The sequence below is a fragment of the Taudactylus pleione genome, unplaced genomic scaffold (assembly GCF_031769625.1).
Source record: "Taudactylus pleione unplaced genomic scaffold, aTauple2 ptg000019l, whole genome shotgun sequence".
In the NCBI taxonomy this organism is placed as follows: domain Eukaryota; kingdom Metazoa; phylum Chordata; class Amphibia; order Anura; family Myobatrachidae; genus Taudactylus; species Taudactylus pleione.
This window is the reverse complement of record NW_028284421.1, coordinates 22,354,332-22,369,807: the sequence shown is the minus strand read 5'-3', so window position 1 is coordinate 22,369,807 and position 15,476 is coordinate 22,354,332. Positions and strand designations below refer to the sequence as shown.

The window sequence follows — 15,476 nt, the reverse complement described above, 5'->3', positions numbered from 1 at the left end:
TTTAAAAATAAAAAATGGAACAATAAAAACCGCCTCTGAGCGCTGCCATATCCTATAGCTGATGCTATAATCCACTGCAGAAGGGGCTCTGAGCATAGAAACGACGACTATCATTCCCCTCCGGCTACCGCCGGGCTGCTCCACCGAGCGTGGACTGAGCCCTTTGATGGGACGAGTCCACCGTTCTAAATTGCCTACATATGTGTATCCCCAATCACACCATCACTGCCGGCTGTACCTGCTATACACGCGTCTAGTCACATAGTGTAAAGTGTCACTCACTACTCACTAGGCTGAATACCACCTCTCCTCACCTCCCCCCCCCCAATGTTTGGAGCAGAGTGGTAGGGTCCGCGCCGTGGTGACGTCACGCCGGCTGTGCTCCATCTCTCCCGCGCCCCGGCCCGTGCTCTCCGTCTTTCATGCTGCGGCTGCTGGAGAGAAACATGAAGCTGCTCTTTGCCGCTGCCCTGATCGCGGGCTCCGTCATCTTCCTGCTCTTCCCCAGCGCCTCCGAGGCCGATGAGAAGAAGAAGGGCCCTAAGGTCACTGCCAAGGTAATTTGCGGCTGAGACACAGGGACCCGACATTCACATTCGCTTCACGTCTATGGCAGCATACCGGTGCCTCGTACCACCCGTGCCCGCTGCTGCTGGTCCCCTCCTACACCCGCGTCCCCTGCTAGTGGCCTCGTTGTCCCTACGTGAGACATCTGCTGTAACAATGGGCAGCTCGGGCTGTGGCTGTATACACAGTGAGGTTCTCACGGGTACAAGGCACGGGTCATATATCGCTACATTATATAAATATATATGTAATATCCCGATACCTCCTAACTACAGTAATAGTGGCTTAATAGGTGAGGTGCTCCCTTGATTCGTGCTTAAGCCGCACTGGTCTCACCCAATGGCTGGGGACGCTGCAACCAGGTGTGCCATGTGGTCCGCTTGTGCCTGATGTCAGCTGGGTCCTAGGCAACCTATATAATATTTTAAGTATTTTGGGCAATGCTTTTAGAAAGTCACTAGATATCATTCCATAATCTTGGCCACAGTGCAGTACTGAGCCTGCCCCACTCTGTCCCCATTTATGTAGCTGTAAAAGGCCCCCATACATCTGAGATGTATGGGGGAAATTGTCGATCCCCTGGTGCTGGGGTTGGGGCATCTATTTCACTGATGCCCGGTATCTGGGGATCAGGAAATTGCCCCACTCCATTGCAGATGGTTTTACCTGTGCAAAAGTCTTCCCACCAACTGGGAATATGTAATATCCACCCTGTACTTATTGTTGGGCCACAAATCTGGTAAGACCACATCGGGGACCTATTTCAGCATGTTCTACTAATTTGGGTGTAATGCAAACTGTGGGGATGTAAATTCTGGAGAAAGCAGGCTATGCTGGGAAATTTGAGATGTTTGCTTTAAATATGATGTATGGTACTTGAGTTTTCATTGATCACATTGAGATCTCCTTGCCATTCTCACAGATATTCCTATCCAGAATCCTTCTGCGACTTGCGTTTAATGTAAGATTGACATAAACCATACACAATTTATCGATGCTTGACTCTCTACTTGCATTTCGTTTTATTTATCAAGCCTTTGCCATACACTGCTATTAATGCTGCTCCCAGTGATGAATGGCGAATTTTGGTTAAGGACTTGTTCACATTGCCATGTTGGCAGTGCTTGAAGTTGTCTTTAGGGTGTGCTATAGTCAGAATGGAAGAGGTAGTGTACCCTTAAAATGCTGATTAAGGGTATATCATAGTGTGAATGAACCCTAAAATCTCACTCCTAGATAATTTGCAGTGTTCATTCTGCTAAGCATAGTCATTGTTGAGACAGTGGGTGTTGTGTTCTGAAGAAAATTCTATGTGGAAATAATATAACATTAAATAAGTTTGGGGCAAGAATGTAAAATCTGGTGTAGGAGTAACATCTAATAGACTTTTTAGTATGCGTTGCTGAAAAGTAGCCATCTGAAGGGAATCTGTATGAAATACTGATGCCGTCAGTTCTCATACCGACGCTGGAAGCCGAAGTTTCAAGATCCCAACAGGAGGTGGTAAGTAGGGTAACCCACCTCCCTGGGTGGTGCCCTAAACCTATCACCCCAGTCCGCCTCTCCTCCCCCTCCTCCCTGTAGCCGAACACTCCCGGCGCGGTGCTTAACCCAAAGTCCCCCTGGGAGTGGCTATCTGGCTTTTGACAAATCCACGGTTAGCTGAACAACTGGAAAAAGTCTTCCCTGACGCCCTCTCAAAGGATGGTACATTTGGGAGCCCTCCTGGACTCTGAGTTCAGAGAATCTTCCTAACATTGGACAAGATTCAGCACTGCAGCACAGGCTACGGAGACTGCTCCACAATCGCTGGATGTCAATTCACTCTGCAATGCAGACATTGGGATCAATGGTGTCCACCTTTGACATGGTGGAATTTGCCCAGTTTCACTCCTGGCGACTACAACACCTGATCCTCGCCAGGTGGAACGGGCTACCCCTTTTCAGATCCCAGATGCTGAGCCTCCCCCCCAAAGGTTCATCTGTCCCTAGCCTGGTGGCTACAGACTTCCCATTTGTACAAGGGTCGTCCCATTTGGATCCCGGACTGGGCTCTCCTCACCACAGACGCAATCCTCTGAGGGTGGGGCGCATTAACCAGCCAGCACTCCTTCCAGGGCCGATGGTCCGCAGTCGAGGCAGTGTTGCCAATCAACGTCTTGGAACTTTAAGCCATCTACAGAGCTCTCACTCTGGCTTACAACATTCTGAAAAACAGGCCAGTACAAGTACAGTCCGACAACACCATGGCTGTGGCTACCTCAATCACCAAGGGGGTACCGAAAGTCAGTCAGCAATGACAGAAGTGTCCTGCATTCTCGCATGGGCCCAACACAGTCTCCCAGCCATCTCCTCAGTGCTCATCCCAGGGAGCCTCAATTGTGATGGCTAAGGAAATCCGCTTCTCAACGTGCATGCAGGATAATGGTCTCTACATCCAAAAGTCTTTCACCTTCTGGTGGTCAAATGGGGTCTTCCAGAAATGGATCTCATGGCCTCAAGACACAACCACAAACTTCCATTTTATGGAGCCAGAACAAAGGACCCCGGTGCTGCCTTCGTAGACGCATTGTCTTAAAATTGAACTTCCAGTTGGCGTATCTCTTCCCTGCAATATCCCGGCTTCCTCGAGTGTTTCAGAAGTTCAGACAGGAGGGGGGGCACAGGCGTCATTGATACTCCAATCTTCAAAGGCTCTCCATAGACTTTTCTCTGCAACTTCCACTTCCTTGGACCCTGTTGTCTCAGGGTCCAAGTCTACATCCGGACCTGGCCCGTTTGTCCTTTAACGGCGTGGCTCTTGAGACATGCCTCCTAATGGCTAAGGGTTTCTCCAGCTCTGTGGTCCAGACCATGCTCTGAGCACGTAAACCGGCCTCAGCCAGGATTTACCACAGAATATGGCATACATATTTCCAATGGTGTGCTCCAAGAAACTATGACCCTCAAGTCTTTAAAGTTTCTCGTATTCTTGCCTTTTTTTTCAGGCTGGACTAGACTTAGTCCTCCGCCTAGCATCTCTCAAAGTGCAGGTCTCTGCTTTGTCTATCTGGTTTCAGCACAGAATTGATCCTATACCGGATGTTCACACCTTCATACAAAGTGTTCTACGTATACCACCTCCCTTTGTCCCTCCTGTGGCTCCATGGGATTTGTCAGTGGTGCTCAAAGCACTTCAGGAACCTCCATTCGAACCCCTGGAATCAGTGGATGTCAAATGGCTCACTGCGAAGACTTTTTTCTGGATATAGCGTCTACCTGTAGGGTATCTGATTTAGGGTCTCTTTCCTGTCGCTCCCCCTTTTAATATTTCGTTAGGACAGGGCTGTTCTTCGAACACGCCTAGGCTTCCTTCCCAAGGTGGTTTCTCGCTTCCATCTGAATGGAGTTGTGGTTCCGGCCTTTAATTCACCAGACTCCTCAGCAGGTGAGGCCTGTTTGGATGTGCTCCGTGCTCTGAAGATCTTAGTGAACCATACTACTTCCATCAGGAAAACAGAATCCCTCTTCATCCTATATGGATTCCATAAGAGGGGATGGCCAGCTAACAGACTCTGGCCAGATGGATTCGCATGACTTATCTCACAGGCTTACACGCAAAATGGTCTCTGCTCATTCTACTCGCTCTGTGGGTCTCTAGTGGGCAGCCCAGCATGGCGCCTCAGCTGAACAGCTATGCAAGGTGGTCACCTGGTCTTCTGTCCACACCTTTCTAAAGTTTTATGCCTTTGATACATTTGCCCCTCAGGATGCTTCCTTCGGGCGTAGGGTTCTCTTATCAGCTCAGGAGCATTCCCGCCCTTAAACAACTGCTTTGGGACATCCCTAATGTCTCCCTGTGGAGCCCTATGGACCCTGAAGAAAAGGAGTTATGGTAACTTCCCTTGGTTAACTTTTTCTGAAGTCCACAGGGCACCCGCACTGACACACCTGGCTTCTATGGGCTTCTCCTCTTGGTCACTTGTCTCCTTCTCTGCATGAGAATGTGATTCCTCAGTGTCCCAGTCTTCCTTCTCTCCTGTCCTGCTCCTGGCTTGGGCTTGTTAACAAAACTGGTGCCAGCAGGCTGTGGGCGGGGTATATGGGGGGGGAAGGACTGGAACGTACTGGGATTGAAAAGCTTTGCTGTTGGTGTCCGGTACTCCGTCTCCCTGAGGACCCTATGGACTTCAAAGAAAGATTTCACGAAGGTAAGTTTTACCATAACTCTCCTTTTCGTTGGCTACATTGTATCTAGTGGCACTGGGGTGTACCACCACCCCCCTGTCCACAAGCTGCCAGTATGAGAAGGTATCTCCTGCACCCTCTACCCCAAGCGCTAGTGATAATGGAATGTAATTGTGCAGGGGCGACTTGGGAATTGCAATATTTAATACTGCAACAATAGTGTACGAACAGACATTTGTGCAATAATCTATCCAAGTTCAGAAACTTGACATTTGATGGTCTGTGAGAATGTGTTCTACAATCCACTCTCAATTAATGCTCCAGATCTTCATATCCTTTTTTTTTTTCCCAGGAGCATTGTTCTGTTCTGTGGACAAAACCCTCTTTTCAGCCTAATGTGGTATCTAATTTGCACTTAAATCAGGAAATGGTGTTTCAAGCATTGTGCCGAGATCAGTCTTGAGAGAAAGATCTCTCCACAAGTTTTGTTAACATTTTTGTTCGTTATGAACGAGCGATTGCGTTAATTTGCTAATACAATGGGTTTACATTGTGTTCGGGTATCCTGTTTTGGTCAGCATGAAGGCACATTCTACCTGGTGATGGAGTGCCTCCTACCTCATAGGTGGCTTAGCATGGGGCCTTGGTGGAGCAGGTATCTGGGAGCCACCTGGTCCTTGTGTGTATTTTAAGTTTAAAAGTTCAATGTTTTTGCTACAAGAGATGCTAGTTGTGGGCACAGGGCGCTGCGCATCTCAACTTGTCAGCATATCCATCTTTATGGGGTAGCTTTGGGGAGCATCCACAAAGTTAAGTGTCCCCTATAGGATAAAAGAGGAAATTAAAAAAAAAAAAATAGGGTATAAAGAAACTAAGAAGTTTTTTATTTTTTGTAACGCCATTGTGAGGCACTACATGCACCCACCCCCTGTTCTAGTTGTCCTATAACAGTTAGATGTTTTCATCCTCTGTATTGTCCTGTTGGGCATGGTAAAAATAATAATAACAGAATAACCCGCAGGATGGACATATAGTTTCAGTGCAGCATGACTAAAATTTTGTGGTTTCATTTTATTTTTCTCCTGATCATTAATTTTTTTATTTTTTTTTTTTGCTTTTTCTGCTCATCCTAATCTGTATATTTCATCATGAATTAAAATTCTTATCCTTGAAATGCACTGGTAATTTGCTCCAATTGTGGCCGCAAATCTTCCCATAAATATGATAGAATTGGTGTTATTATTCTAGTCCGGTGATATTAGTCAGACTGTGCTGTGGCGTATATCAACCATAATTGAGGCACCAAGAGCTCCCATGAGGAACTAAATAACAGGATCTAAAGTTAGACAACAATATATTGGGGGGAATTCAATTGGAATTAATGTTGGAAGAGCTATTCTGTTGTCTGCATCGCGCCCGGCACTCAAGTCGGGAGATACTGTTTACTATGCCTAATGCCATATTCGCGCTAAACAACCTTTTCAGACTTAAGTGCTGGGCACGATGATGTTGGCGTACACCACAAGAACCAGCATTGCGGCACTAGTTTAGTTGGATTTCTGCTTACACCTTAGGAGGACACAAGCATAAATCCTTTAGTCGAAGGCTTACAGCCCGACCAATTGAATAGCTTTGGTCTCTTTCCCGGTGCTATATTACATTGCATTCAATTGAATTCCACCCCATTAAGTACAATCATTTTTCTGCAAAACTGACCTGTTTACTTGACCCTATCTACAGGTGTTCTTTGACATTAACATTGGAGATGAATCTGCCGGGCGTGTAGTGATTGGCCTTTTTGGCAAAACTGTTCCCAAGACTACTGAGAACTTTGTTGCACTGGCAACCGGAGAGGTGAGTCATGAATGAGACCCTTGTGGGACATTTGGAATGGTGGCAAAGCCTCTAACTACTTTCCTCTTTTCAGAAAGGGTTTGGCTATAAAGGCAGCAAGTTCCACCGTGTGATAAAGGACTTCATGATTCAGGGTGGGGATTTCACAAGGGGTGATGGTACTGGAGGTTAGTACTTTTTTCGTTGGCCTTGGGGGTATATTTGTGCAGTGGCACACTCTTAGTCTACCTTTGCCACTGGGACCCAGCATGATGCAAACTGTCACACTAGTGTGCATGCGCTTGTATGTGTGCAGTGCTAATTAGTAGTTAGAAATCTTCAATCAAAACAAAATAAAAAGGGAATGCAAGTATATTAAAGTCTTAATGAGTGCCGCCTCTTGAGTATATTGAGCATCTTCCTCTATTTCTAATAGAGGTTTAATGTAAGCCAACATTTGTTGCTGGTAATCTCTACAAATGTTTTTCACTCCAGGACTGCTGGAAATATTTCAAATATTGAACATATTCGTAGGATGTAGGGGTATATTTACTAAAGTGAGAGTTTTTAGAAGTGGAGCACCTTCTAGAAGATAATGGCTAGAATCTGATTTGGTTGCTATGGGCAACATCTTCACTTCTACAAACTCTCACTTTAGTAAATTTACACCATAGTCTGCATCTGGTTAATTGCCCCCTCATCCATTTACTTTGTATCCTATAACAGCAACATGAAATAGACTACATGAAATAGACATAAAGTCTCAGGTTTTATATTTCAAACATAAATGTGCTGCTGCATTTATATTGCTCTAGAACTTAATCTTTTACATGACCCAACAAGAGGACAGATTGTGTCTTCCAGGCTATTAGGAGGGCTTTTTTCACTTTTCAAGCATAGAAAAATAAGCTCATGATGTTTGCATGCCTAGGTGCTTGTTTCCTAATATTATTTTTAGAGCCCTTGTTTTTTTCTTGGTGTAAAATTCCTTGGTACTACAAATGTAGCCATCAGTCTCATAGACCAGGCGTTCTCAACTCCAGTCCTCAAGTTTCCCCAACAGGTCCTGTTTTGTGGATTTCTTCAATCATGCACAGATGAGCTAATTTATTTAGCTGGGTCAGTAATGATCTCACCTGCTTCCACAGACAGAAATCCTAAAAACATGACTGACTGGGGAAACTTAAGGGCAGAGTTTGAGAACGACTGCTGTAGACTTCAACAGTGATTTTCAACTCTAGGCACAGTACACAAGATTTTAAAATTGCCAAGGCACACCATCCAGCATTGTGGAAGGCATGACCAAGGAAAAAAACATACACATTGACTCCCACATTAAAAAATAAACACACATTTGCCTCCACAGGAATAAAGCACACTACATTGGCCTCCTCAGGAATAAAACACACTACATTGGCCTCCTCAGGAATAAAACACACTACATTGGCCTCCTCATGAATAAAACACACTAACATTGGCCTCCTCAGGAATAAAGCACACTAACATTGGCCTCCTCAGGAATAAAGCACACTAACATTGGCCTCCTCAGGAATAAAACACACTACATTGGCCTCCTCAGGAATAAAACACACTACATTGGCCTCCTCAGGAATAAAACACACTACATTGGCCTCCTCAGGAATAAAACACACTACATTGGCCTCCTCAGGAATAAAACACACTACATTGGCCTCCTCAGGAATAAAACACACTACATTGGCCTCCTCAGGAATAAAACACACTAACATTGGCCTCCTCAGGAATAAAGCACACTAACATTGGCCTCCTCAGGAATAAAGCACACTAACATTGGCCTCCTCAGGAATAAAGCACACTAACATTGGCCTCCTCAGGAATAAAGCACACTAACATTGGCCTCCTCAGGAATAAAGCACACTAACATTGGCCTCCTCAGGAATAAAGCACACTAACATTGGCCTCCTCAGGAATAAAGCACACTAACATTGGCCTCCTCAGGAATAAAGCACACTAACATTGGCCTCCTCAGGAATAATGCACACTAACATTGGCCTCCTCAGGAATAAAAACAAACGACAGTACCAGTGCGTTCAGCTGATCACCGCGGCACACTTGACAATCACTTGCGGCACACTAGTGGTTAAACACTGGACTACAAGTACCGAAGCGGGAGAATGTCATCTTGATTGTGTGAGGCATCTGTTATCAAATGAATATTTGTAAAGGTAATCGTATAACCTGTTTTCTCTTATTTCACCTTTCCTTTAATCCAGGTAAAAGCATCTATGGAGATAAGTTCCCTGATGAGAACTTTAAACTGAAGCACTATGGTCCTCTGTGGGTGAGCATGGCCAACGCTGGCAAGGACACAAACGGTTCACAGTTTTTCATCACCACCGTTAAAACGTCCTGGCTCGATGGGAGACATGTGGTGTTTGGTAAAATCTTGGAAGGAGAGGTAAGACTGGATATGGTCATCTGTATTTACAGATTCTTGTTAGTGGTATTTATAAATGTCTACATATGATTTGGAAAGTACAGCAGCCAGTTTAGTCTGACATGCCAATAACTGCATATACATTTAGTTCATCCTATAATAAAAATGAAACCTCTCTGCCACTTCCAGTCAGCACCCAGTGTAACTAGCAGTGGCCATTCTTAAGGTATCCACAAAATTTACATTCTGATTGTTCCTCCTGATTCCATTGTATAGATAAGGTAATGTGTGAAGAGGGCACATGATACAGTTTAAGATATTTATGTGCTGATCCTATTTACTATAACATCATGTAATACTATATACATGTGTATTATATGTGGTGAAATTGTTAGACAATGAATATAAAATGTTTTGAAGGTGTAAAGAACAGAATGTATGAGAAGAGTGTAGCACTAGCTTCTCCGAACTTGGATTCCTCTAAGGTGCATCAGCCTTTCCTTCCCAGAAGCTGAAGAGTGACCATGTAACAAGTGCTGCTGCAGGCTGTACTACAATTTATCCTGGTGCTTACCCACACAGTCTCTGGACAGTTCAACTCTTTGAATTCTCATTCTTTTTAGAAAATTTGAAGATTGACATTTTCCAGCTTTAAAAAAAAAAAATCTGCATTCATTGGGGTCAACCCAATTAGCTGCGAGGGGTGCGAGTTGCTGTTGCAACGGCGTTAAAACACTGGCAACGCACCGGCGCCTCGCACCTTTTGCGGCCCGCTCTGAGCCGGAATTCGCAGAACAAAATTCTGCAAATCCATGCTGCCGTACAGTGCGGCCATTAACGCGATGACTTTTGGTCAAAAAAACTCCATAAGGCTTATTTTCGGGGTAGGGCTTATTTTAATTAACATTCCCTCAGTCCTGTTTTTAATCCCCATCATGCCCTCAGTCCTGCTTTACTTACCTTTTATTTTTTTTTCCTCTTTCTCTTCTCTCCTCCTCCATGGTGCTGCTGTCAATGACGCTGCCACGCACGCCAGCTGCCGCGCGCTCACTGTGAGAGAGTGAGACGCTGCAGCTGTGATTGTATGCCACTGTTAAGTCTTGAACAGTGGCTTCCATTTCATGTGGGGGGTGGAGCTGGGGGCATTTTAGTGTAGCGCAGGGACCGGACAAAATGGGGATTTTGTTAGGGCTTATTTTCGGGGTAGGTCTTATCGGGGAAACACTGTAGCAAACAAGGGGATAGCTTTTATCTTTTTAAGCAACATAGCTGGTAGTAAGGGTTTTTTCCCATTTGAAAATCTAGAATAGGTACATGCTGTAATGTTACCAGCGGAGGTGAACAATATGGGTCACTGTGCACAGGGCATGATATAAGTATTTAACTACTTTACACAAAATCCACAGTAATGGGTAGTCAGGTTACTATGCTATTACACAGTGTTGGTGATATGAACTCTAATGTTGGCTACACACTGGCAGATATTGGCCAATATATCTTGTGTGCGTTGACCAGTGTACACCAGCGATATGTCCGAACGACTATGTTCAGGCGTATATTGCGTCGGCTGTGCTGCACAGCCGATGCCCAATATCTCTGCAGAGGCCACAGGGAGGAAGGTGCGATACGCCCCCCTGGCCAGCTAGACCTGCGGCCAGATGACAGATAATGGTTGGTCAGTGTGTATGAACAACCGTCATCTGCAGATCACTCGATATCTGTTGGATGTGTACCCAGATTTAGTTTTTGGGGTTTTTTTTAATGTAACTTCTCGATTCTATTTCAGGATGTGGTGAGAAAAATTGAATCTACCAAGACAGATGGACGAGACAAGCCTCTTAAAGATGTGGTAATTGTGGACTGTGGAACAATTGATGTGGATAAGCCATTTGGAATTGCTAAAGAGTAAAATGGCTATGCCCGCTCAGCCAGGAAATGCTCTTTCATCACTGGATAAATCAGAGCTTGAAAATCTATTTAACCAGTTGCCTTTTGTTCCATATTGACTGGCAAAGAGCTCTTTGCAACTTATACAGGGCCTTCTGTGTAGCTCAGAACTGATTAAAAGTGACCAAAACAAGTGGCAATCCATTGGAACATACAGTAAATTGACTTACACATTCCACCCACTTATTGTTTAATATGTCCAAACTGGGGGGAATCATAAGTAATGTGTACAATTAACTGAATAAATGGTTTCTATAAAACTGATGCAAAGGTTTTCTTTTCTTCTCTAAATATTTTTTTTGCAACAGATTTCAATACAATTACCAATGATTATGAGTCGCAAAACTTCCAGTTGGCACCTTTTAGTCCCAGCCATGGTTAATGTCTGCTTGAAATAGAGGTTGAGCCTTTCGTATGAGTGAGATCTGGCTGCTAGTTGTTGGCCATTAAATTACTGCAAACAGTATTTCTCCTTCATCCACTAGGGGACACTGGAGCTTCATGACAGTGGGGTATAGACGGTGGGTTGAGTTGAGCCTGGCACTTTAAAAATCTACAAGTGTGACTGGCTCCTCCCCCTCTATGCCCCATCAACCCCAGTTTTTAGAATGTGCCCGAGTAGAGCCGGTGCACAGGGGCTGTCTCCAGCCCTTATATTAATTTTTATATGATTTGTAAAAGAATCAAGCAAGAGGACAGGCAGACTGTTAGCTGTGACAGTCTGCCTGCATCGTGGGAGCCGCCAGAGAGGGGACCACACGGCTACTGCAGCCTGTGTCCGGTCACCCTATGGAGGGGAGGCTGCTTTAGGCAGTTAGGAGTCATCAGACTCAGCAGGTCCCGCCGCAGCTACCACTGGCTTGTGTCCGGGTCCCCGCTCTCCCCTCACTGCCCAGCGCTCTGGCCGCAGCAGCCCGGTGAGTAACACACCTCTCCTGACTAGCAGGAGAGGTGAAAATAACTGCTGGGTCTGAAAACAGCGAGCGGCTGTCAGCCCCGTTGTCAGTTGCCACGCTGGTGTTGTGATAGAACACCGGCGCTGGCTGTTAGGTAGGCGCGCTCACAGCGGTCCTGCCTCTGCGTGCCGGTGCTTGTGTAAAAGGCACCGGCACGGTTATCACTGGGGCGGTCGTGCCGCTTGCCCCCGCTGTTAGTGCGGGGACAGAACGTCCCACTGTATAAGTGTATGCCGCGCGCATACAAAGCGGCGGCCATTAGGGGAGGAGCTTATGGGTCCCTCCTCTTCCTCCTTCACTGCCTGGGCTAGTTTGGCGCGCTCTGAACGGGAGTGGCGCCTCAGACTGCAGGCACTGAGCGGAGGGGGAGAGGAGCAGATGAGAGCATCTACAGGGGGTCTGTAAATACAGAGGGTGGTTTTAACTACTTTCTGGTCCTATTGATTGCTCCTGTCTGCCCCTGTTACTGAGTTGCATTTTCTTGAAATTCTGCTCCTCTTATACTGCTCTGCATGCAATTTGAGTAGCATTATTATTGAAATTCTGCTCCTCCCTTATTGCTCTGTCTGCTCCCATACTTGAGTAGCATTATTATTGTAATTCTGCTTCTCCCTATACTTCTTCTGCATTCCTGAATTGTATGTGGTGCTTGTCTGTGAGTACATGATGACATCCAGGACAGAAAAAACTGCATCACAAAAGCTGTTTGCCTGCACTAAGTGCAGGAAGAAGTTTACCCATGCTCGCTCCGAAGGGTCTTCCCTGTGCGAGACATGTGAAGCAGACAGTGCTAACACGCAGTCTGTCACTCCCTCCTTCATAAATAGTTTGGCCGGGGTCATGGCGGACCTTTCTTCTGAATTAGCCGCTTCCCGTAGGGAACGGGAGTCTGCCAGAGATCTACCTGGCACATCTCACCCTTCTTTTCTAGCAGAACCAGCGTGGGCTCAGAATTTAGTCCGCTCGGTGAATAGCCTTGCTCAAGCGATGGGTTCTGCGTCTAAAGCTCCTGAAGCTACGGTAAGTCGCTCATCTAAAAAGAGGGCTCTTCCGGCCGTTCTCCAGTCGGATGAGGATTCGGCAGCGGATCACTCGTCTCAGGAGGAAGGGGAGATGCTGGACGAATCAGACGTAGAGACTTACTCACAAGAACCTGAGGCATTGCAAGGTATTGACGCACTCATTCTAGCGGTAAGGGAAGTTCTTAAGATTTCTGGCCAGGAAGCTCCAGAATCGTTAGAAGACTCCTTATTTGCCAGGTCACAGAAGATGGCCGTCACATTCCCTGTTTCTCTCCAGTTGGATGAACAGATGACGGCAGCCTGGCAGAATCCGGACCGTAAATTCCAGATTCCTTAGCGTTTCTTCTCTCTTTACCCATTTCCTGCGGAAAATAGGAAGAGGTGGGAGACCCCGCCACCTGTGGATTCTTCGGTTTCTCGGTTGTCAAAGAAGACCACGTTACCTGTTCCAGGAGCTACTACATTGAAGGAAACCTCAGAGCGGAGATTAGAAACCACTTTGAAATCCATTTATACGGCCGCAGGTGCACTTCTCCGCCCGGCCTTGGTAGGATCTTGGGTCAACAAGGCTGTGGAAAAGTGGGCGGAACAATTGACTGAGGGTCTTAGATCCAGCACTCTGCGAGCAGATCTGATTACCTTGGCAGAACATATTCAGGAGTCTGCTGTATACTTAGGAGACGCCTCCAGAGATATCGGCCAGGTAGGCGCTAGGATTTCTGCTTCGGCGGTCTCTGCTCGCCGGGCACTTTGGCTTCGTGCCTGGCAAGCGGATGCGGAGTCAAAAAGAGCAGTGGAAGCTCTTCCTTTCACAGGCGATATTTTATTTGGTCCAGAGCTGGACAAATGGATTTCGCTGGCCACTGGAGGTAAGAGTACTTTTCTACCTTCATCAGCACCTCCTCCGCGTCGCTCGTTTAGGGGACCTTCCTTTCGTTCCTTTCGAGCATCGGCAAGATTTCAGGGACGATCGCGAGGTTCGTCTTCAGCGGGGCGAGGAGGCCGTACTAGAGGACGTCAAGCAAATATTGGCCGCCGTCCAGATCCCAAGCCAGCAGACAAGCCTGTGGCATGACGGGCTCCCATCCCATCTCGGAAATCCGAAGGTGGGGGCACGCCTCCAGCGTTTCTCGGAGGTTTGGAGACGGACTTCTCCAGACACTTGGGTTCGAAATCTGGTATCTCAGGGGTACAAGATCGAGTTCGCTTTCACTCCTCCTCGACGTTATTTTACAACAGGTTTGCCCGTCGATCCCTTGAAGCAACTAATTTTGCGTCAAGCGATCGAGAAACTTTTGCTGGCCGAGGTCCTTGTGGCGGTTCCCACTGCGCAAAGGCAACAAGGGTTTTACTCAAACCTTTTTGTGGTTCCGAAACCAGATGGGTCAGTCAGACCCATTTTGAATCTGAAATCATTGAACCAGTATCTTTCATTTCACAGGTTCAAGATGGAATCTCTCCATTCTGTCATTGCAGGACTAGAGGCAGAAGAGTTTCTGGTGTCGATAGATATCAAGGACGCCTATCTGCATGTCCCAATTTGGGTTCCTCACCAGGCTTTCCTCAGATTTGCCATCAGGGAAGCTCATTTCCAGTTTCAGGCCCTGCCATTCGGTCTCTCGTCAGCTCCCAGGGTATTCACCAAAGTGATGGCCGTCATGGTGTCTCACTTGCGCTCTCGGGGGGTGACGATAGTTCCGTACCTAGACGATTTACTCATCAAGGCTCCGACGGCAGAAGTCCTTTTACACCAAGTGTCCCTTACACATCAGATTCTCATTCAACATGGATGGATTGTGAACTTCCAGAAGTCTCAGTTGATGCCGTCCCAGAGACTTCAGTTCCTAGGAATGATTCTAGACACTGTTCTGCTTCGTATATTCTTGCCAAGGGACAAGGCCATAGCCATACAGGAGCTGGTTCGTCTAGTGCTCAGACCCAGGAAAGTATCTGTGCATCTTTGCATACGTCTCCTGGGGAAAATGGTGGCTTCCTTCGAGGCCATCCAATTCGGCAGATTTCACTCCAGAATATTTCAACTGGATCTTCTGTCTCAGTGGTCCGGGTCCCACCTACAGATGCATCGGCTGGTGCGTCTGTCTCCCCGGACCCGCATATCCTTGCTCTGGTGGCTTCGGACGGAGCATCTGTTAGCGGGTCGCCGCTTCGGAATTTGGAATTGGACCTTGGTCACCACGGACGCCAGCCTCCGCGGATGGGGAGCGGTGGTTCTGGACAATCACTTCCAGGGGCTTTGGTCGCAGCAGGAGTCCCTCTTACCAATCAATGTTCTCGAACTGCGGGCAGTCTACAGAGCTTTGATACAGACTGCTCCTCTGTTACGAGGACTTCCGGTTCGGATACAATCAGACAACGCCACGGCAGTGGCATACATAAATCGCCAAGGGGGAACCCGCAGTCGGATGGCAATGAGAGAAGCCAGTCGCATCCTTCTGTGGGCAGAAAGACACGTAGAGGTCATTTCAGCAGTGTTTATTCCGGGGGTCGACAACTGGGAAGCGGACTACCTCAGTCGTCAGGATCTTCATCCCGGGGAGTGGTCCCTTC

The 15,476-nt window shown here is 46.8% G+C and overlaps 1 protein-coding gene across 1 annotated transcript; it reads left to right on the top strand.

The window, feature by feature from the left end:
• The first annotated feature begins 214 nt into the window (after window positions 1-214).
• PPIB (peptidylprolyl isomerase B) lies at window positions 215-11,194 on the top strand. The gene is made up of 5 exons (XM_088446017.1): window positions 215-557; window positions 6,475-6,588; window positions 6,662-6,755; window positions 8,820-9,004; window positions 10,770-11,194. Exons 1-5 carry the CDS (start codon window positions 423-425, stop codon window positions 10,890-10,892), a joined length of 651 nt encoding a protein of 216 aa, XP_088302143.1. The 5' UTR covers window positions 215-422; the 3' UTR covers window positions 10,893-11,194.
• The last annotated feature ends 4,282 nt before the right edge of the window (window positions 11,195-15,476 follow it).